The 24,085-nt window shown below is 44.6% G+C and overlaps 1 protein-coding gene across 4 annotated transcripts in view; it reads left to right on the top strand.

Moving 5' to 3' along the window:
- Window positions 1-950: 950 nt before the first annotated feature.
- MTIF2 (mitochondrial translational initiation factor 2) overlaps window positions 951-24,085 on the top strand; it is a 36,965-nt gene continuing 13,830 nt past the window's right edge. Inside the window, exons 1-8 of one of the 4 annotated variants that reach the window (XM_044290122.1) lie at window positions 954-1,468; window positions 6,169-6,298; window positions 7,519-7,678; window positions 7,972-8,191; window positions 10,279-10,399; window positions 19,199-19,370; window positions 19,570-19,730; window positions 20,933-21,109. In XM_044290122.1, coding sequence (XP_044146057.1) covers window positions 7,976-8,191; window positions 10,279-10,399; window positions 19,199-19,370; window positions 19,570-19,730; window positions 20,933-21,109 — 847 coding nt within the window. In that variant the 5' untranslated portion in view covers window positions 954-1,468; window positions 6,169-6,298; window positions 7,519-7,678; window positions 7,972-7,975. Of the gene's footprint in view, window positions 1,469-6,168; window positions 6,299-7,518; window positions 7,679-7,954; window positions 8,192-10,278; window positions 10,400-19,198; window positions 19,371-19,569; window positions 19,731-20,932; window positions 21,110-24,085 lie in introns of all 4 variants that reach the window. The other 3 variants (XM_044290123.1, XM_044290124.1, XM_044290125.1) reach the window with 3 other exon arrangements.

Raw genomic sequence — 24,085 nt, 5'->3', positions numbered from 1 at the left:
GGAGTACATTCTCTTGCTCTTTTCAGTATCATATCTCTATCCATGGATGATAATAATTTCATTAAGATTGCTCGCGGCGGCCTCCCTGGAATAGGTTTCCCTCCTGGGATACGATGGACTCTTTCTATCTGAAACATGGAAGAAAAATAGTCACTGCCTAAGTTATGCAAGACCACATCTTTAAGTTGTTCCTCTAAGTGTCGGCCTTCCGCTCCCTCTGGGAAACCAATTATACGGACGTTGTTTCGCCTTGACCTATTTTCAAAGTCCTCTAGCTTATTATGTAGTGCTTGGTTTTCTGAAGCAAGGGACAGAGTTTTGGATTTTAGTGTGTTAATATCGGTTTGCAAAGAGTCCACAGTTTTTTCCACATTAAGGACTCGCTCGCGGATCTTTACCAGGTTCTCTCTTATTACAGAAATGTCACTCTGTACAGACCCTAATTGGATAGACATCTCCTGCACTAGAGTGCCATTGTGCTCTACAGCCGAGAGAATTTTATCCAGAACAGAAGGGTCATGTTCAGTTCGCATCTGAGCGGATAGGTCCTCCCCCCCTGCTTCTTGGTCTACCTCCGCTAAACCATCCTCAGAAAATTCGTCGGTTTGGGGAGTTTTTGCAGATTTTTTCGGATTAGCAGAGGACTTTGTTTTGGCTAAGTTCTTTTCATTTAGGAAGGGCGACTTCAAGAACTTATCAATTTTATTTTCTGGGGTCTTAGAGCCCAGCTTTGTTACAGTAGAGTCAATCGACCGTCGTTTTGGGGCCATTCTTTTTTCCTTCTCTCTTTTCCTTTTTTTTTTTTTTTCTTTCCCTTCCCGACTCTCCTTTCCGGACTCTTTTTTTTTTTTTTTTTTTTTTTTTTTTCCCCTTTGCTTTAATTTAGACTCTTCTTTATGTCCCCTTTACTTCTTTCCCCTCTGCTCCTATTCCTCCCTTTTTACTTCTCTTTATTGGCCCTTTCCTTTATACTCTTGTCCCTCTATTCACCCCTTTAACCCTCCCTCTCCACCACCACACAGGGAAGGGGAACACCAAATTTCGGCTCTGTGCAGCCGGAAAACTTAATCAAATAGCAGTAAAGCCACGATAGTTAATTTCTCACGTGGCCCAACGAGGGAGGCGAGGATCCTCAGGATGAAAAAAGATCCAGATGACAAGTGGCCACTTCAGGGAGGAGGAAAACTGCAGGCAAACGGTTTTCAGGTGAAAAAATGAAAAAATCCCACCGGTCACCAGCAGGGGGAGCCAGCAGCAAGCGAACCAGAGGGCTGGTGAACAGCTGAGCAGAGAACTCCAATCCGAGCACACCCACACCGCAGAGGAGAGAAGGCAGCAGAGAAGGGAGACGGACGATCCGGACGAGAGAAGGCCCAGCAGCAGGAACACAGAAGAGGAGACCAGCGTCAGGAACCGGAGCCAGAGGCCAGAGAGGAGCAACAGGAGCCAGCAACCAGCAGCCAGATCGGTAAGTAAATCGCAGGGCCCCCTGCACTCAGAACCGCTAACGGCACTGGAGCATGGCAGCACGCTGGGGGCAGTCGGCGCTCAGTCAGCGCCCTGGATCAGACGGAGCCGGGAGCTTGGAGGGGAGGAGGCATGCAGGGGGAGAGCGAAAACGTGACGTGTTCACGTCATCACGCTACCCCCCACGCTACGAGAACCAATTAGTGGCACTCCACAACTTTAGCGGTTTATTGCTCGGTCATGCAACTTACCACCTAAATGAATTTTACCTCCTTTTCTTCTCACTAATAGAGCTTTCATTTGGTGGTATTTCATTGCCGCTGACATTTTTACTTTTTTATGTTATTAATCGAAATTTAACGATTTTTTTGCAAAAAAATGACATTTTTCACTTTCAGCTGTAAAATTTTGCAAAAAAAAACGACAACCATATATACATTTTTCGCCAAATTTATTGTTCTACATGTCTTTGATAAAAAAAAAATGTTTGGGCAAAAAAAAAATGGTTTGGGTAAAAGTTATAGCATTTACAAACTATGGTACAAAAATGTGAATTTCCGCTTTTTGAAACAGCTCTGACTTTCTGAGCACCTGTCATGATTCCTGAGGTTCTACAATGCCCAAACAGTAGAAAACCCCCACAAATGACCCCATTTCGGAAAGTAGACACCCTAAGGTATTCGCTGATGGGCATAGTGAGTTCATAGAACTTTTTATTTTTTGTCACAAGTTAGCGGAAAATGATGATGATTTTATTTTTTTTATTTTTTCTTACAAAGTCTCATATTCCACTAACTTGCGACAAAAAATAAAAAATTCTAAAAACTTGCCATGCCCCTCACGGAATACCTTGGGGTGTCTTCTTTCCAAAATGGGGTCACTTGTGGGGTAGTTATACTGCCCTGGCAATTTAGGGGCCCAAATGTGTGAGAAGAACTTTGCAATCAAAATGTGTAAAAAATGACCGGTGAAATCCAAAAGGTGCACTTTGGAATATGTGCCCCTTTGCCCACCTTGGCAGCAAAAAAGTGTGACACATCTGGTATCGCCGTACTCAGGAGAAGTTGGGGAATGTGTTTTGGGGTGTCATTTTACATATACCCATGCTGGGTGAGAAAAATATCTTGGTCAAATGCCAACTTTGTATAAAAAAATGGGAAAAGTTGTCTTTTGCCAAGATATTTCTCTCACCCAGCATGGGTATATGTAAAATGACACCCCAAAACACATTCCCCAACTTCTCCTGAGTACGGCGATACCAGATGTGTCACACTTTTTTGCTGCCAAGGTGGGCAAAGGGGCACATATTCCAAAGTGCACCTTTCAGATTTTGCAGGCCATTTTTTACACATTTTGATTGCAAACTACTTCTCACGCTTTCGGGCCCCTAAATTGCCAGGGCAGTATAACTACGCCACAAGTGACCCCATTTTGGAAAGAAGACACCCCAAGGTATTCCGTGAGGGGCATGGCGAGTTCCTAGAATTTTTTATTTTTTGTCGCAAGTTAGTGGAATATGAGACTTTGTAAGGAAAAAAGAAAAAAAAAAGAAAAATCATCATTTTCCGCTAACTTGTGACAAAAAATAAAAAATTCGAGGAACTCGCCGTGCCCCTCACGGAATACCTTGGGGTGTCTTCTTTCCAAAATGGGGTCACTTGTGGCGTAGTTATACTGCCCTGGCAATTTAGGGGCCCAAATGTGTAAGAAGTACCTTGCAATCAAAATGTGTAAAAAATGGCCTGCGAAATCCGAAAGGTGCACTTTGGAATATGTGCCCCTTTGCCCACCTTGGCTGCAAAAAAGTGTCACACATCTGGTATCGCCGTACTCAGGAGAAGTTGGGCAATGTGTTTTGGGGGGTCATTTTACATATACCCATGCTGGGTGAGAGAAATATCTTGGCAAAAGACAACTTTTCCCATTTTTTTATACAAAGTTGGCATTTGACCAAGATATTTTTCTCACCCAGCATGGGTATATGTAAAATGACACCCCAAAACACATTCCCCAACTTCTCCTGAGTACGGCGATACCACATGTGTGACACTTTTTTGCAGCCTAGATGCACAAAGGGGCCCAAATTCCTTTTAGGAGGGCATTTTTAGACATTTGGATCCCAGACTTCTTCTCACACTTTCGGGCCCCTAAAAAGCCAGGGCAGTATAAATACCCCACATGTGACCCCACTTTGGAAAGAAGACACCCCAAGGTATTCAATGAGGGGCATGGCGAGTTCCTAGAATTTTTTTTTTTTTTTGCATAAGTTAGCGGATATTGATTTTTTTTTGTTTTTTTTCTCACAAAGTCTCACTTTCCGCTAACTTAGGACAAAAATTTCAATCTTTCATGGACTCAATATGCCCCTCACGGAATACCTTGGGGTGTCTTCTTTCCGAAATGGGGTCACATGTGGGGTATTTATACTGCCCTGGCTTTTTAGGGGCCCTAAAGCGTGAGAAGAAGTCTGGAATATAAATGTCTAAAAATGTTTACGCATTTGGATTCCGTGAGGGGTATGGTGAGTTCATGTGAGATTTTATTTTTTGACACAAGTTAGTGGAATATGAGACTTAGTAAGAAAAAACAAAAACAAACAAAAAATTTCCGCTAACTTGTGCCAAAAAAAATGTCTGAATGGAGCCTTACCAGGGGGGGGGGGGGGGTGATCAATGACAGGGGGGTGATCAATGACAGGGGGGTGATCACCCATATAGACTCCCTGATCACCCCCCTGTCATTGATCACCCCCCCTGTAAGGCTCCATTCAGACATCCGCATGATTTTTTACGGATCCATGGATACATGTATCGGATCCACAAAACGCATGCGAACGTCTGAATGGAGCCTTACAGGGGGGTTATCAATGACAGGGGGTGATCAGGGTAATCAGGGTGATCACCCCCCTGTCACTGATCACCCCCCCTGTAAGGCTCCATTCAGACATCCGCATGATTTTTTACGGATCCATGGATACATGGATCAGATCCACAAAACGCATGCGGACGTCTGAATGGAGCCTTACAGGGGGGTTATCAATGACAGGGGGTGATCAGGGTAATCAGGGTGATCACCCCCCTGTCACTGATCACCCCCCCTGTAAGGCTCCATTCAGACATCCGCATGATTTTTTACGGATCCATGGATACATGGATCGGATCCACAAAACGCATGCGGACGTCTGAATGGAGCCTTACAGGGGGGGTTATCAATGACAGGGGGTGATCAGGGTAATCAGGGTGATCACCCCCCTGTCACTGATCACCCCCCCTGTAAGGCTCCATTCAGACATCCACATGATTTTTTACGGATCCATGGATACATGGATCGGATCCACAAAACGCATGCGGACGTCTGAATGGAGCCTTACAGGGGGGTTATCAATGACAGGGGGTGATCAGGGTAATCACCCCCCTGTCACTGATCACCCCCCCTGTAAGGCTCCATTCAGACATCCGCATGATTTTTTACGGATCCATGGATACATGGATCGGATCCACAAAACGCATGCTGACGTCTGAATGGAGCCTTACAGGGGGGTTATCAATGACAGGGGGGTGATCAGGGAGTGTATATGGGTGATCACCCGCCTGTCATTGATCACCCCCTGTAAGGCTCCATTCAGACGTCCGCATGTGTTTTGCGGATCCGATCCATGTATCCATGGATCCGTAAAAATCATGCGGACGTCTGAATGGAGCCTTACAGGGGAGTGATCAATGACAGGGGGGTGATCAATGACAGGGGGTGATCAGGGAGTGTATATGGGTGATCACCCGCCTGTCATTGATCACCCCCCTGTAAGGCTCCATTCAGACGTCCGTATGCTTTTTGCGGATCCGATCCATGTATCCGTAAAAATCATACGGACGTCTGAACGGAGCCTGACAGGGGGGTGATCAATGACAGGGCGGTGATCAATGACAGGGGGGTGATCAGGGAGTTTATATGGGGTGATCATGGGTGATCAGGGGTTTATAAGGGGTTAATAAGTGACGGGGGGACGGGGGGGGTGTAGTGTAGTGTGGTGTTTGGTGCGACTGTACTGACCTACCTGAGTCCTCTGGTGGTCGATCCTAACAAAAGGGACCACCAGAGGACCAGGTAGGAGGTATATTAGACGCTGTTATGAAAACAGCGTCTAATATACCTGTTAGGGGTTAAAAAATTCGGATCTCCAGCCTGCCAGCGAGCGATCGCCGCTGGCATGCTGGAGATCCACTCGCTTACCTTCCGTTCCTGTGAGCGCGCGCGCCTGTGTGCGCGCGTTCACAGGAAATCTCGCGTCTCGCGAGATGACGCCTATTGGCGTTAGTGTGACCTGGGAGAGCCGCCGCGATGACGCCTTTCGGCGTTAGCGTGGCGGCAAGCGGTTAATCAACATGTTATATGTACCCTAAAATTGTGCCATTGAAGAATACAACTCTTCCCACAAAACAACAAAGCCTCCAAAAATGGCTCTATAGTTTCCTATGTTACCAGCCCAAAACAAAGATGGAAGACCGGCTCCCTTTATCTTGGGTTTGTAAAGACCTTCCCATTACAGGCGCCATTTTGCCGTCGCTCAAACACCATACACCTAAAAAAAAAAAAAAAATTGCAATGAATATTTCCAGAGAAGCGCCAGCATATCGTTAACACTGTTCCGGAGCAAGGAATCCCCATAACAATTATCTATTTGCCGAATTATTCCGGTCACAGTTCAGAGACACCGGCAGAGAGAACACTTCTACCTCTAGTGTTTGCACTTTCCCCGGCGTGACGTAAAGGAGGGCGCGTGTCACGTGATCAGCGGCAGAGGTCGGCGTGTGTTCTATATAAGCCGCAAAAGGTAACGCATGACATGCCGGGTGTTCGGGGTGTCCTGTGTGACTGCGGCTCCTGGGAGTGGGGGTTCCCCTATATGTTATAGTAGGCTATGTTAGTGTCCTTGTAGTTCATCTCTGCCACTGAAACACTGAGCTTGAAATCAGGTGGTGACAATGTGTCCGCAATGGTGGAGATTTGTAAATGTCAGCCGTCTATTCTGCTGGGAGGAGAGGACATGTCAGAAATATTGTAAAACTGTATGCGACTTCCATCTATCCAGGGTACATGGACACAATCAGGATTCATGTGCGGAGAATCCGCAGGCGAATCCGTGCGGTCAATCTGCATCAATTGGTGCGGATTTTACTAAGTAAATGAAGAAAATCCAGTAAGGAAAAATAAAATAAATTGACATGCTGCGGATTAAAAAATCTGTATCGTGTGCATTGAGAATTTAAAATTCTCATAGAGTACAATGTACATTGTATTTTCCGCACTTAATCCTGATGGTGTGCATTTAGCCTGTCACCGGGATTGTGTACAGAGCTGAGGACATGGATTGCTAGATGGCCGCTAGCACATCCACAATACCCAGTCCCCATAGCTCTGTGTGCTTTTATTGTGTAAAAAAAACTGATTTGATACATATGTAAATTAACCCGAGATGAGTCCTGTACGTTAGATGAGTCAGGGACAGGATTAATCTCAGGGTAATTTGCATATGTATCAAATCTTTTTTTTTTTTTTTTTTTTTTAACACAATAAAAGCACACAGAGCTATGGGGACTGGGTATTGCGGATGTGCTAGCGGCGATCTAGCAACCCATGTCCTCAGCTCTATACACAAAATCCTGGTGACAGGTTCCCTTTAATGTCAGATAGGTGCGGGTCCCTCAAATGCGGTCGCTCTCCATTCGCCTGTATGGAAATAGCTGACCAAGCACTCGGCTGTTTTCAGAATCCCATAGCGGTTAATGGAGGGTGGCTGCACGTGCGCTGTGTGCTCTCTCTTCACTTTGGGGGGGACCCCGTTCTGGAGATAGGTGCTGTAGTATGTCTGTCACTGAGACCCCAGGCGGCTGCTTTTATGTACATGTGCTCCAAAACCGCACTTTTCCTGGTCAGACAAGGCCTAATTCACATCTCTACTGTCCGTGTGTATTCCCGAGTGTACCAGCAATACCCAGCCGTATTGGGCTACGCTCACATCTACGTTAACTTTTCCGTTGCTCTGTTCCACAGAGGAACAGAAGAAGAAAACGGATGCAAACGGAAAACCTTACATTTCTATCCGTCATTCATTGACTTCAGTGTTAAAACAGAAAGCCGCACTTCAGTCAAAAATAACAGAAACCTGACGGAATGGAGTCAAACTCAACATAAAGGATTGCACCGGTGAAAGGTAATAACGGAGGACACTGCATTGGAAATCATTAGCTCGGATGTGAACTCAGTCTTGGGGGGTCCCATCGCTGGGGCCCCTGCTCATCACAAAAATGGTGGCCTAGGACAGCGCCCTCTAAGTATAGTTACATAACGTCCAGGGAGCCGTGTAAAGAGTTTATCCACCGTAGGGGACCTCGCCTCTGTACAGCTGATGATGGAGGGGGGCTGAAAACGGCATCAATATTCCCTAATGTAACTGAATGAACATGATTATTTACAACATTTTTCACAGATTTTTGTCCCATGTAGGAAAATGAAGAGGAGTGTGTTACAGCGGATAGAGCGAGTCCTCCAGCTTCACAGTCTTTGCCGACAGCTGAATCCCCTGTGCCCCAGAAGTCTATCTACCAGACAATGGAGATCAGCGCTGTTCCCTCCTCAGTCCTTGGCTGCCGTTCACCACCGACCTCAAACCAGAAACTTCTTGGAGACAGCCGCGCAGCAGTGCAGGTTCTTGTCTGCTAGGAAGGTACTGATCCCGTCACAATTATTCCAACACTGCGCAGATCGCTGATCACAGCTTTAAGCGCTTGCAGGGTAGACGCGTACCGCAGACCTAAGGAGCCAGTGAGATGACTCCAGGATAAGAACTTCTGTAGAGCGTTAAATTGCATCTGTCAGCAGATTTGTACCTATGACACTGGCTGACCTGTTACATGTGCGCTTGGCAGCCAAAGACATCTGTGTTGGTCCCAAGTTCATATGTGCTCGCATTGCTGAGGAAAATGTTTAAATATATGCAAATGAGCCTCTAGGAGCAACTGGGGCGTTGTCATTACACCTAGAGGCACTGCTCTCTCTGCAACTGCTGTGCCCTCTCCAATTTGACAGGACCAGGCAGAGGGCGTGGAGAGAGCAGAGCCTCTAGGTGTAATGGTAACGCCCCTGTTGCTCCTAGAGGCTCATTTGCATATATCAAAAAATTTCAGCAGCGTGGCCACAAATTAACATGGGACCAACACTGATGTCTTCGGCTTCCAAGCGCACATGTAACAGGTCAGCCAGTTTCATAGGCACAGATCTGCTGACAGCTGCACTTTGGGGTCCATACACTCGTCCGCGTCCGTTCCGCAATTTTGCGGAATAGGTGCAGACCCATTAGTTTTCAATGGGGCCGTAATGTGCTATCCGCATTTGCGTTCCGCAAAAAAGTAGATGCAATTGCAGACAAGAAAAGGCATTTTCTCTGAGAGTGCCGGCGATGTGCGGTCCGCAAAATGCGCAGCGCACATCGCTGGTGTCCGTGTTTTGCGAATCAGCAAAACACATACCAACGTGTGAATGGACCCTTAGGCCCCTTTCAGACGGGCGAGAATTCCGTGCGGGTGCGATGCATGAGGTGAATGCATGGCACCCGCACTGAATCCGGACCCATTCATTTCTTTGGGGCTGTGCACATGAGCGGTGATTTTCACGCATCACTTGTGCGTCAGGTGAAAATCGCAGCATGTTCTATATTCTGCGTTTGGCACGCAACGCAGGCCCCATAGAAATGAACGGGTCTGCGTGAAAATCGCAAGCATCCGCAAGCAAGTGCGGATTCTGTGTGATTTTCACGCATGGTTGTTAGGAGATGATAGGTATGAGCAACCCCAGACCCCATTAAAGTAAATTCACTGTATAACATGGTTATAAGGGAAAATAATAGCATTCTCAATACAGAATGCTTACTAAAATGTCAATTGAGGGGTTAAAAAAATAATAATAATTAACTCACCTCATCCTGTTGTTCGCGCAGCCGGCATCGTCTTCTTTCTTCTTCTTTCAGGACCTGCCAAAGGACCTTTGATGACGTAGTAAGCATTCTGTATTCAGAATGCTATTATTTTCCCTTATAACCATGTTATAAGGGAAAATGATAAAAATCGACAGAACACCGAACCCAAACCCGAACTGAGTGAAGAAGTCCGGGTTCGGATCTGGGTACCACATACAGTTTATTTTCACGCGCGTGCAAAACGCATTGCACTTGCGCGGAAAAAGCTGAACATCGGAACGCAATCACAGACAAAAGTGACTGCAATTGCGTACCTACTCGCGCGGTTTTCCCACAATGCACATCCAGAGCGAATCCGAAACGCCCGTGTGAAAGAGGTCTTAAAGGCTTTGATGCTGATTGCCTATCCAACACACCGCAGCCCCACCATTCAGCACAGTCAGCAAAGCTGTATAGTTTTGGTGATGGAGCTTCAAGATAACAGGGTGTCTGACCCCCGCCGATCTGATATTAATGGCCTGTCCTGAAGGATAGGTTATCAAGTATCAAAATCCTGGACAACCCCTTTAAGGCTATATTGCACTGCTCATTTGACCTAAGAGCTTTTTTCAAACATTTCCATAGGCCCTTATTTACCCGATGGAGGGCAAAAGAGTGTGCCCTTGGCCTCCTCGGCCTGTATACTTTACTCTTCTATATGGAATGGCACGATCTGCCATCTGCCTGAACAGCTACCGGTTTGTCCAGTACTCTAGTGTACAATTGCTGCACATCTTTGGCTCTGAATGCCCAGAATACCGCCTTGGTTGGTGACTATACTCACGTTTTGCTTTTGATAGGAGAAGGAACAGAAGAAAGAGAAGTTGCAGCCAATCAAGGTTAAAGAGCAGAAGAAGCTGGTGGAGGTGTGGTCCAATATGACCATTCGTGAATTGGCCAAAGCCATGGGTAGAGATATTGGTGAGTGTGTGCCCCCTTCACCGCCCCCCTCCGGATATGGAGTGCTGGTCATTTGCAGCCATTATGTGACCAGCACAAACGACATCGGTGCGATCACAGCCCTTTATTAAACCTCTTTGCCCATGTATGTTTCTCAGCCAGATCCACTTGAATGAAGCACTCAGGGGATAGACATGAAGGAACACGGCTTGGTAGATGACAGAGCCACCATATTCAGCCCTGTATCATCATCATATTTCCAGGACAGGTCTTTATCCCCTGGAAGCAGAAATCTGTGACACCCCCCCCCCCCCGTTTGTACTGTAGGGTAGCTGTTAATTACAGACCCTCACATCCATGTAGAGTATAATGCGGCAATGGGTTAAACGGTGAGGATTGATATAGAAAGTATATCGGAAAATGGTGTGCCTTTTCTGTACAGAAAGAATAACTAATTTCCTGGAACCAGAATACACCTTTCACACAATGTAATTACGGTACGTAACCAGTTACAACTGGAATACCCCTTTATCCCCTCTTCTCAGGATAGGGAAATAATATAAGGTCGATGGGGGTCAGACCTCTGGGATCCTCAGACATTACGAGAATGGGTTCACCGGAATGAATGGAGCAGCAATTAAGGATTGCCCACTGCTACTCCAATTCGGGTAAGAGTTGGATCCTGTTCTCATGATTGATGGGGGTCTCAGTGGCCAGAACCCCTCTGATCTAATAGTTACCCCTTGTATAGGGAAGAACTTGTTAGAACCAGAATACACCTTTGAAGGGAATCTGTTAGCACTTTTGACTGCAAAACTGCTGACAGTGCTGAGTAGGACAAGCATGTATTTTGTGGGCTTTTACTGTACGTGAATATGAGCTTAAAGAGAACTTGTCATCACCACTCCTTACATGTCTGTTTTACAAATAATTGTAATCCACATGAAATAATTCTGGAGGGTTTGGACCTTGATATACCATTCCTCTATCATTACTGCTGGAAGTTTCTGGGTGTTACCAGTTGGTGGTGTGTCCCTGCACAGCCTCACTGTCCACATCCCCAACTCATAACATTCTGTTGTACATTCATTTGTAAGCCTCTAGCAGGAATAATAGAGGAATGGCACAACATAGTCCTAAGAATAGATGCTCCAGAATACAGTTGGGCGATACCAAAAATATTCTTACAATATCAAGAGATAAATTGTGATAAATATCCATTTACGGTAGAAGAAAAAACACTTGGGACCACAAGGAGACATTATACTCTATGGGGCGGTGGGCCACAAGGAGACATTATACAGTTTCGGTACTACAACTTATAGCCCCGCACAGTATAATGTCTCCTTGTGGCCCACCGCCCCATAGAGTATAATGTCTCCTTGTGGCCCCCATAGAACATTGCATATAGCACTTCTAAACATTCAAGGTAATAGAGCACCACATACCTCTTACTTTCAGTGATGTCTCCTCTGATGTAGACGTTCTTTCCTAATCCTCTCCATTCGGAGATCAGACCACCATGATGAGTTCTTTCAGCCGTGTTTGACACACAGACATCTTAGATTTCTCACTTTTCCATCATCCTGGTGCCTCAACAATGTCATCCTGCTACCACCCCCCAATACTGTGCCTATCGTGCCCCCAAATACTATACTGCAGAGATAATATTCCATGCAGATAGTTGCCCCCCCCCCCCCCGATAACTCACCCTCAGTAGTAATAGTGCCCCCTCAAGTACCCCTAATAGCAACCCCAGTAGTAGTAATGACCCCATATTGTGCCCAGTAATAATGCCCCCACAGTACCCCTAATAATAATGCCCCCATTCAAGTGAATGAGTCCGCATCCATAAAACGGTGCGCACATGGCTGCTGCATGTATATTGGGGGCCGCAATACGGGCACGACCGGCACACGTTCGTGTGCATAAGCCCTAAATGCACCTTTAGATGCAGTTTTTGAGCCAAAACAGCTTCCAGCAGACCTGAATACATAAGCCCTGGATGGGTCTTGCCATTTTCACTGTCTGTCTGTGGGTGCTTGTAGGCAACACATTTTGGAAACAGAGTGTCATAGCATCAGCTGCTTTTTTTGGAACTGGAATACCTCTTTAAATCCTGGAGAACCCTTTAATTTATAAGTTTCTTGTCAACCATGTATAGACACATAGTGGGTCATTTATCAAACTGGTGTAAAGTAGAATTGGCTTTGTTGCAGATTTCACCTTTCATTTTCCAAAGGAGCTGTCCAAAATAAAAGGTGGAATCTGATTGGTCGCTATGGGCAACTAAGCCAGTTCTACTTTACACCAGTTTGATAAATTACCCTCATATTGTCTCCTTATACTGCAAAAGCCTATAATAAAGCAATACTTTTGTTTGCAATGAAACAGATTTTTTTTTTTTATGGATCCTTTCAAAATATATTAACTTCTTAATGACCACCAGTATGCCCTTTTTATGGCGGTCACTAGGAGTCCTTAGCCAGGCTGTTATGGCAGCCTGCTCTTAAGTTTTGCAAGGGTCAGCCTTCTGCTGTATAGGCCTGGATTCGCAGAACTTCTGTCTTGGGTCGTTTAACCCCTTAGATGCCGTGGTCAATAGCGACCACAGCATGTAAGTAGTTTACGAGGGAGTGGGCTCTCCGTAACCCAACGGCACTCCCACAAATGCAATCGTGGGGTGACAACGTCTTTACAAGGCAGCTGAGATCAACTAAAGGCCCCCAGGTTTTCCTTCTTTGTATGTATATTGGGTAGTGCCATAAGCGATCAAACAATTGCATGTGAACGTCACCTTGTCGGACTAATGAGTGGTATAATCAAAAAAAAATAAAAAATAAATTAAATCCTTTTCCTTTTTTTTCTATGGAGGAAAAAAAAAAAAAATCCACATATTTGGTATCGCCTTGTCGCAAACCGACCTTCTGATGTGATGCAGTGTCCTAAGGCCCCTTGCAGACGAGCGTGTCCGAATAAGGTCCAGATGCGTTGCGGATGCGTTCAGTGAAAACTGTGCGACTTCGCAAACAAGTTCATTCAGTTTTGTTTGTGATCGCGTTCAGTTTTTATCGCGCGGGTGCAATGCGATTTAATGTGTTTTGCACGCACTTGATAAAAAAAACGGAATGTTTACAAACAACATCTCTTAGCAACCATGCCTGAAAAACGCATCGCATCCGCACTTGCTTTCGGATGCGATGCGATGCGATTTTTTTTCACGCAGCTCCATTCACTTCTTCACGCAGCTTCTTCACGTTGCCTGAAAATAGCAGACTTATAGAACATGCTGTGATTTTCACGCAATGCACAAGTGATGCGTGAAAACCAACGCACATGTGCACACATTGAAATTAATGGGTCCGGATTCCGTGTGGGCGCAATGCGTTCGCATCATGCATTGCACCCGCGCGGAATACTCGCTCATGTGAAAGGGGCCTTACAGTTCTGAAGTTGAGTGAGCCGGCTCGAGGTCCAGACACATGCACGATGTGTTTCTCATAATGGTCTCTTTATTGTAATCAGCTGTGCAAGTATTTTTTGCATAGACAAACACAGTACGGCCTCTTTCACACAGGCGTCATGTTTTTGGCCCGGATAAGATGCGGGTGCGTAGCGGGAAAATGTGGGATTTTTTTTGGGTTTTTCGCGCAAGTGCAAAACATTGTAATGCGTTTTGCACGCACGTGATAAAAATCAACATGTTTGGTAAGCAAACCCGAACCTGGACTTCTTCACAGAAGTTTGGGTTAGGTGTGTAGATTGTATTATTTTCCCTTATAACATGATTATAAGGAAAAAATAATAGCATTCTTAATGCAGAATGCATAGTACAATAGCGCTGGAGGAGTAAAAAAATAAATTTTAAAATAATTTAACTCCCCTTAATCCACTTGCTCGCGCAGCCCGGCTTCTCTTCGGTCTTTATCTTTGCTGTGTACAGGAATAGGACCTTTGATGACGTCACTGTGCTCATCACATGGTCCATCACATGATCTTTTTTTTACCATGGTGATGGATCATGTGATGCGCGCAGTGACGTCATCAAAGGTCCTATTCCTGTCCACAGCAAAGAAGACAGAAGAGAAGCCGGCTGCGCAAACAAGTGGATTAAGGCGAGTTAAATAAAAAAAAAATGTAACCCCTCCAGCCCTATTGTACTATGCATTCTGTATTAAGAATGCTATTATTTTCCCTTATAACCATGTTATAAGGGAAAATAATAATGATCGGGTCCCGATCGTCTCCTAGCAACCGTGCGTGAAAATCGCACCGCATCCGCACTTGCTTGCGGATGCTTGCGATTTTCACGCAGCCCCATTCACTTCTATGGGCCCTGCGTTGCGTGGAAAACGCACATAGAGGAGCATGCTGCGATTTTTATGCAACGCACAAGTGATGCGTGAAAATCACCGCTCATGTGCACAGCCCCATAGAAATGAATGGGTCCGGATTCAGTGCGTGTGCAATGCGCTCACCTCCATGCATTGCACCCGCGCGGGAAATCTCGCCAGTGTGAAAGGGGCCTAAAGGTGTCCTAGGTATAGACAAGGTTTGAGTTACTATGTTTGGTTTCAGATAAGAAAAGGAATGGTCAGCATAGGGGGAGTAGGGGCCTACTGTGGAATTTTTACTCCTGCCTTTCATAGCTAAATCCCCCCTCTTGTGTAAGTGCAGGTTATACATAGATATAAAATGAATGTATACAAAATGGACACATTTATGCTTTCCCTCGCAAATCCCCCCTTTTGTGAATCATTACAGGTATTGCTCGGGAGTGTTCATTGACATGTGCTGATCACACATCCAGGACTTACTACCTACTCCCCCCCCCCCCCCCCCCCCCCGTTGCATCCTGCTAATTATATCACAATTGCACATGCTGCTGGATCTTTCCAGTGGGCGATTAATATCCAGTTTAACTCTTAAAAATGATGACTATACTGTCTGTGAACCATACTGGTTTGACTGGAAGTATCTAACTGTACCAGTTTTCCTTTTCTTCTTACAGTTTTCTTATGACCCATACTATTACATATATGATTAATACAACTATTACTACTTGAACTGTACTCTGTAAAATTCCCATAAACCACCCGCCAAGACTTCAAAACCTCCCAAATTTGATCATCTAAGTAATCTGTGGCTTCCACTAATTTGTCCCACATCTACATCAGCATGGGATATAAGAATAGTGTACTGAAAAATCTTGTTTTAGGAAGCTTATTGTCCCAGTCCTCCTTCAGCATCTCATTAAGAGTCCATATTCTTTGCACCAAGATCAATAGCCACACAAGGGGGATGAGAGGCATCTTCTCTTCCAGTCTCAAGACTTAAAACTTTCTTGCAATGGCTGGCATGGACCCAACTTGTCTTTCCTTGCAATTTCACTGATGTGGTAGTTGTCAAAAGAACTTGGAAGGGTCCGTCAAACCGGGGATCAAGTCTTTTCCTGACTGGTCTCCTCAGGACCACCCAGTCTCCTGGTTCAAAAGAGTGTCTCCCTTCAAGACTGTTGGGATCTGGAATAGATGCAAACACCTGTTTATGTACCTTATTTAATTATGCCTGTAGGCCTGCACATACTCTGACAATGAGCTATGTTTCTTGGCCAATACTCGTGAAAAATACAGGCCAGTTTTTCCCTGTCTCTTCCATGACTTTTTGAATTTTCAATTTGTGTGCCATTCAGTCTTTTGACTTTTCCTGAGCTTTGTGGGTGATAAGGAACGTGGAATGCTTGTTGGATGCCTAAGGCCTCTATCACTGCTTTCATAATTTCCCCTGTGAAGTGTGTCCCCCTGTCACTTTCTATTACTCACTGGGTACGCTTCAGACCATCCAGAAAAGAGGTCAACACACACAAGCACATACTCATATACACCTACCTTGGGCAGTTGTATATAATTAATCTACAGTCTCTTAAAGGGGTAAGGTGGTTTGGGAGTGTGTTTAAGGGGGATGTGTTTAATGCAAGAGGACATAGTTTTAAATTAGAGGGGCAAAGGTTTAAAAGTAATATCAGGAAGTATTACTTTACTGAGAGAGTAGTGGATGCATGGAATAGCCTTCCTGCAGAAGTGGTAGCTGCAAATACAGTGAAGGAGTTTAAGCATGCATGGGATAGGCATAAGGCTATCCTTCATGTAAGATAGGGCCAGGGGCTATCCATAGTATTCAGTATATTGGGCAGACTAGATGGGCCAAATGGTTCTTATCTGCCGACACATTCTATGTTTTACGTGGTCAAATCCCAGTTTCTTGTGCCATTAAGGCTACAGTCATGTGCTGCTAAAGATTCCTCTAGTTCTTCCTCATTGAGGGACAAAAGGAATAGGTTTGAGTCACTGTCTGCATATCTTAAAAGATTGTTTTTTAATGAAAAGAAGCCACAGACAAAAGGTAAGAACCCTATAAATAAGGATTTTAACAAATCCCAGGCACTGTTATCATCTGCTGGGGAGGACCTGGCTTTAATCATTTACTTACAGTCCCTGGCTGTCAGTAATGTGAGCCTGCACGATGCGTGCTCCGTCCATCAACAGATAGACGGACCATGCCTAGCAACCCTATTTTAAGCACAGGTAAAAGTAGGCAGTACAGGGAACTAAATTGTGGAATTAAGGGGTAATTGAATACACAGTGAAAAGTTGAAATAGGGCCACCAAGGAGATATTAATCACCACAATCCAATACTCTAAAAAATAAAATATGACAGTTATACTTTAATTGTGGGGCACCCAGGGTTGCCACATGGGATCTAGTTAGGACTGGGTACAGTCCTACCTTGGGCTTAGGAGCACAGCATACCGCACAAGGGTCCCTCCAGCCTGGGTTCCGATTGCGACAAGCATGGCACATATTTTTTTTTTTATCAGATTATTTTTATTGAACAATTTTCAACAAATAAAGAAGTAAACCGTCCCCGTCCCCCAAAAAAAGTCTCTGGTAGGAAAAGTCCCAACGTTGAGAGTACAAGCAAATCCATCCGGCTCTTTTCCAGGCATTAATTCAGCACTAATCCAGTATGTATGTACCCATCGTCCATACTATTCATTAGCAGAAATATGATACTAGACCACATTATCACAATAGCCCGTCAGGAGAAAAACCCATCTCATCCAGATCATTAATATCTCCCCTCTCCCCCAGGAATACCTAAAAAAAGGTGCCCTAGGGGATAGCGCCCAGATATGTTTGCGAGATCAAAGCAGAGTAATCACCAACCCGTTCTCAGATCAACCTATTTTCTCTAAGTTAATCCACAATATTATAATGTTGCGCCCATCTGCCTCAGATCTTTTCAAACTTTTTGAGGTTATTTCTCTTCTGATACACAAATCTTTCTAGTTGCAGTAAGGTATGGACCTTGCTCACTAGTTCCCTAACTTTAGGAGGGTCTTGATCCACCCAATGGTACGCGCTTGATACAGTATGAGAGTAATTGCTAATTTTGTTCAGCAGATAATGATTAAATTTCAACACAGCCAAGTACACACAACCTGGCGGTGCCCTCAGTCTGCATCTCAAACACTGTCTGTAATATAGCTTCGTCCCCTTTTTTTATCAAGTGACCCATACTCTAGTGCTGTTATTAAGTTTTTAACCCCTACCAGAATTCGTGTGATCCATCCTGTCTTATCAAGGTCGTCTTCCATCCCCCAACCCCTCAGATGTTGAAGTTTGGCAGCCAGATATTAAATCCATGGATCTGGAACCCTAGGCCCACCATCAGTTTTTGGTCGGCAAAGCGTAGCCAACTTTATACGTGGAACCCCTCTCTTCCAGATTAAATCCCTAAAAATGGCATATCTGCTTTTTTTTACATTTTATCACATCCTTTCAAAGCATCCTTTTCTACTCTCTTTCTCATTATTTGTCTGTCAGTTTTCCTCTTTTGCTCCCCGGACTTACTTGGTATGGTCCCCATGGTCTGTCTCAGTCCAATCCCAGGATTTGGGTCTGGCTCGCAAGGCACTTTAACACCCCAAATCCTAAATTACATAATTCGCCAGCCTTCCCCTAGGTCCTCCTCCCTCGGACAGTCCTTCTGGTACACCTAGTCTAGGTCTTCCTCCCTCAGTCTTTCTGATACACCTAGTCAGGACTTGCGCACAGACCACTTTGGGGACCCACCAGGTCTATAATCGCCTCAACACAGGGTGTCTAAGTGCAGGTTATACATAGATATAAAATGAATATGTATACAAAATGGACAGCTTTATGCTTTCCTCACAGCCTCATCCATAACGTCCTGAGCCCTGCAATTATCATGCTATACAGAATTGCTGTTTTATTCTTATCAGCCACCCTAAAATGTAATAAAAAGTGATCATAAAGTCTTGTGTGCCACGAAATAGTACCAATGAAGACTACAAGTTGTCCCTCAAAAATAAAGCCTCCACAAAGCTCTGAAGAAAGAAAGATAAAGTTATGGGTTTTGCGATGCAGTAATGCAACAACATTTTTTAAAAGGGCTTTTTATTGTGCAAAAGTAGTAAAACTTAAAAAATGCGTATGTTTTGTATCGCTGTAATGGTAGTGACCCAGAAAATAAAGCTATCATGTTATTTATGCCACAAAGTGAGTGTTGCAAAATGTAAATGGACAATGGCGGAAGTGCTTTATTATTCCATTCAAAAAAATGTTCAAATAAGGTAATCGGTGAGTTGTGTGTTCCCCTAAATGGTGCCATTAAAGACTACACATTGTCCCGCAAAAAACAAGCCCTCATACAGGTACATTGATGGAAGTAAAGAAGTTATAGCAAAAGAATTGCCTGGTCACTAATGTTGATCATTTATTGGTCTTGTGTTTCAGACGACATTTATGAAACTCTAATGTACTCCGACTTTGACGTGGACAATTTAAAACCATCTTCGGCACTAACTCCAGAGATGATTAAGGCAACCATAAAGAAGTCTGGCATGAAACACATGTATATGGAGAAGAAAGAAGAAAAAATTGTGGAAAATAAAGATGCAGTGAAAAGGTATTCTCATAAGCAGCTGGAGTCTTGGGTCTAGTTACTTTTGGTTGCTTGTATAGCTTCCTATCATATTCTGCAGTGCTGTACAGAGATTGCCAGAACAGAGAAGACTTCGGAACAGAGCCACGCTCTATTACTTAAGGGCGCGTGGACTGCAGGTACAACACAGTAATCATTTTGTTTTTGTTTGTTAAATTTTCAGAGGTCCCGCAGACCCTTCTCTTCTGGTGCCCAGACACCCTGTAGTTACCATAATGGGTCATGTAGATCATGGAAAGACGACATTACTTGACCAACTGAGGAAATCCCAGATCACAGCAATGGAGGCCGGTGGTATCACCCAACACATAGGAGCATTCAGTGGTGAGGATTGCTTGGCGTTGTGTTACAGCCCCAATACAATATATCTTTTTTAGCTATTGCCCATCGTTTAAAGGGGTTTTCCTATTTATATTTTGATGACCTATTTTCAGGATAGGCCACCAATATAAAAACTGATGTGGGTCTGACTCCCGAGACCCCCGCCGAACAGTTTGAAGAGGCTGCGAGCACCTACGCCTCTTCCTAGGTCAGGCACGCTCAACCTGCGACCCTCCAGCTGTCGCAAAATTACAACTCTCAGCATTCCCGGACAGCCTACAGCAGGGCATGGTGGGAGTTGTAGTTTTACAACAGCTGGAGGGCTGCAGGTTGAGCATCCCTGTCCTAAGTCATATGACATCATGTTCATTGGTCACATGGCCTAGGCACAGCTCAGCCTATCAAGTGAATGGGGCTGAGCCGCGATGCTAAGTACAGCCGTTATACAATGAATAGCGCTGTGCTCATGGGCAAGCTGCAGCCTTCTCAAACAGCTGATCGGCGGGGATGCCGAGAGTAACTCCCGGGGAACCCGTTTGACATCACTTACTGCAAGAAGGTGACATAGACCTAAATGCTTAAAGAGCCTTTTCCCTTGATTTATTTTGCTAGTGTGCCCAATATTTTGTGATATTGGATAACACTAATACTACAAGCCAAGCCCCCTAACGTCTGCAATTCCTCTTCATCACCTAATGTATACTGGAAACAAAAAGATGGCAGAGGCAGCGCCTCATGTGCAAAACCAATTATAATATTAAAATAAATGGAAGCCGATTTAGCGCTTGCCTTTTCTTGTGTCAAACACAACAATTGGCAGAGCAGGCTGTGTATCTATATCGCACAGCAAGAGGTGTCCACAGGCGGCAGCCTTAGTCTGCGGTGATACCGCTGACCGCATGTTCAGGCAGAAAGAAGATTGGGGAAAAATTGGACCACTCCGACGGTGCTCTCCCCCGCCTGGCAGCGGTCTGTGGTATTTCTGATTGATGGCAGATACTGTACCTATGATATTTCATCGTTGTATGAACAGTGTAGGGCGGACCTCTGTGACACCTACTTATCAAAAGAACAAAGTGAATGGGACAGCAGCAGACTGATAAGCGCAACTGTGTTTGGGAAATGCCTGAAAGAGCCAAGTTTGAAATGTAACTATTTTTATATAGCTGAATGTTTAGTGTAATTTTTCCATTTTTATGTTCCAGTTTATTTGGCTTCAGGGGACAAGATCACTTTTCTTGACACTCCTGGGCACGCAGCCTTTTCAGCAATGCGGGAGAGAGGCGCTCACGTGACTGACATTGTTATACTGGTAGTGGCCGCAGATGACGGTGTAATGAAGCAAACCATAGAGTCCATCCAGCACGCCAAGAACGCCAGAGGTAAATTACTATCCGTGCTTGACGTCCACACCTCAGTAGACATTTATGATAGCTCTTGATTTCAAGGTATGACGGGCTGCAGTTTCTTACCATATATATTCTCTCTGTTCAGCCTTTTCTTTATTATTTCCAAGTTTTATTACATTTTGTACTGATAAGTGTACTGAAAAGTATACAGTATTAAATGTGTGTGTAGTAGATACACTTTACAGGCCACTGTTCATTATGTCCAGGCTTTTACTTTTATGGCAAGTCCCAAAATTAAACTGTACAATATGAAAGGAGGACGCTCGCTCGGCCGCTCCATCCTCAATGCGCCAATGACGTCACATCTACTCCCGGCGCAGGCGCATTGAGGATGGAGCGGCCGAGCGAGCGTCCTCCTCTCAGTGCGCCTGCGCAGACTGAAGACCGGTGCGGCGCAGGTGGGAGATTTAGAAGGCAGACAGGGCCAGCCAGAGGACGAGAGCGCTCGCTGGCCCTGTCAATCAACAGGAGGAGGGGGAATTTATTTGAAAGCAGGATGCGGCTGCTACCAGCAAGTAACCGCCCTACTTGCTGGTAGAGAGGTAATTTACATATTATAAAAGTGTGTTTTTTTAAGAAACTACTGAACGAAAAAGAGTAAGAGGACTATATATTGATAAATCGCAGTATAAGGATTTTAAGTAGCCCAAAAATGAAAAATGACTTTAGTGGGGTGACAGAAGCCCTTTAAAGGGAACCTGTCACCTGGATTTTGGGTATACAGCTGAGGACATGGGCTGCTAGTTGGCCACTAGCTCATCTGCAATATCCAGTCCCCATAGCTCTGTGTGCTTTTATTGTGTAAATAAAACGATTTGATACATATGCAAATTAACATAAAAGAGTCATATCTTACTTGTGTGACCAGAGAAGAGTCATATTTTCAAGCTCTGACTCATCTCAGGTTAATTTGCATATGTATCAAATCGGTTTTTTTACACAATAAAAGCACACAGAGCTATGGGGACTGGGTATTGCGCATGTGCTAGTGGCCATCTAACAGCCCATGTCCTCAGCTATATACCCAAAATCCAGGTGACAGGTTCCCTTTAATTAAAGGGGTCAACATTAAAAAAAAAAGTGTTGTTGCAGTTTGTACTTTAGCGAACAAAAAAATAACAGTCTATTCTTTTCTTTTCTATTTTCTTTTTTTTTTTTTCTTTTTTTATATTTTCACATCATATGACTGGAGAGGCACAGGTACATAGCGACCAGTACAATAAATGCAGGACATCAAATGTAGCGTTACATAGCAACTTTTCAAATAAATGTGGTGCTCCATTATGGCTCAAAGAAGGACTCTTATATGATCTCCATGTTCCCAAAATGCCCATATGGAAAAGGGTGGTGTTAATTCGACTTCTTTACATAGTAACATAGCCATTTATAAGGCTGAAAAAAAGACATTTGTGCATCCAGTTCAGCCTGTTATCCTGTAAGTTGATCCAGAGGAAGGCAAAAAAAAAACTGAGAGAAGCCAATTTTCCCCACTTAAAGGGAAACAAAATTCCTTCCCGACTCCAATCAGGCAATCAGAATAACTCCCTGGATCAACGACCCCTCTCTAGTAGCTATAGCCTATAATATTATTACACTCCAGGAATACATCCAAGCCCCTCTTGAATTCCTTTAGTGTACTCACCATCACCACCTCCTCAGGCAGAGAGTTCCATAGTCTCACTGCTCTTACCGTAAAGAATCCTCTTCTATGTTTGTGTAGAAACCTTCTTTCCTCCAGACGCAGAGGATGTCCCCCTCGTCACAGTCCTGGGGATAAATAGATGATGGGAGAGATCTCTGTACTGACCCCTGATATATTTATACATAGTAATTAAATCTCCCCTTCCCATGTGCATAACCTTACATTTGTCAGTGTTAAACCTCATCTGCCACTTCTCTGCCCAAGCCTCCAATCTATCCAGATCCCTCTGTAGTAGTATACTGTCCTCATCAGTGTTAATTACTTTACACAGTTTAGTCTCATCTGCAAAAATTGAAATTTTACTATGTAAGCCTTCTACAAGATCATTAATAAATATATTGAAGAGAATAGGGCCCAATACTGACCCCTGAGGTACCCCACTAGTGACAGTGACCCAATCTGAGTATGTACCATTAATAACCACCCTCTGTTTTCTATCCCTCAGCCAGTTACTTACCCACTTACAGACGTTTTCTCCCAGTCCGAGCATTCTCATTTTATGTACTAACCTTTTATGTGGTACAGTGTCAAATGTTTTGGAGAAGTCCAGATATACGACATCCATTGATTCGCTGCTGTCAAGTCTAGAACTTACCTCCTCATAGAAACTGATTAAAATAGTTTGACATGACCGATCCTGGAACAGCCGTTTGAGGGTGCATATATTTGTTCAAAATGTGAGCAAACTGCCCGTTTGGAATCGCACATCGAGTATCTAACCGGGCGAGTTTCAACGCTGAGAGGCGTTGAAATTTGGAAAAGAGTTTGCTGCTCACTGAGCAAGTACTCTATGGGGCAGATGTGGGGGAGGGTGGTAGCGAGGAGGCGCAGGGAAAAAAAAAACTATTCCAAAGTACCCAGCGTTTTACATACAAGACAACCATTTTCTCGCTAGTATCATTGGGGGACACAGAAGACCATGGGTATAGCTGCTGCCACTAGGAGGGGACACTTAGCAAAAAAGTGTTAGCTCTTCCTATCAGCTATACCCCCCCTGCAGACACTGAGCTAATCAGTTTTAGCTTATTGTCCATAGGAGGATCCTTTTTTGTTTCTGCAGGTCTGCCAAAGATTTTTTATTTTTCCGATCGGACTACAGGCGGCCTCCAACCACCTGTTCCCACACTTGAGGGGGGGGGGGGGGGGGGGAGACCAGTGGGTCCTCAAGCCTGCTACTCGTTCCCCACCTCTGGAAGACGAGGAGGAACTGGTTCTCAAATCCTCTGTTACCCGCCAGCTACAGTGTC

The sequence above is a fragment of the Bufo gargarizans genome, chromosome 4 (genome assembly GCF_014858855.1).
Source record: "Bufo gargarizans isolate SCDJY-AF-19 chromosome 4, ASM1485885v1, whole genome shotgun sequence".
NCBI lineage: Eukaryota > Metazoa > Chordata > Amphibia > Anura > Bufonidae > Bufo > Bufo gargarizans.
Note: the sequence above shows the minus strand (reverse complement) of the source record. Positions and strands in the feature narration are given on the sequence as shown.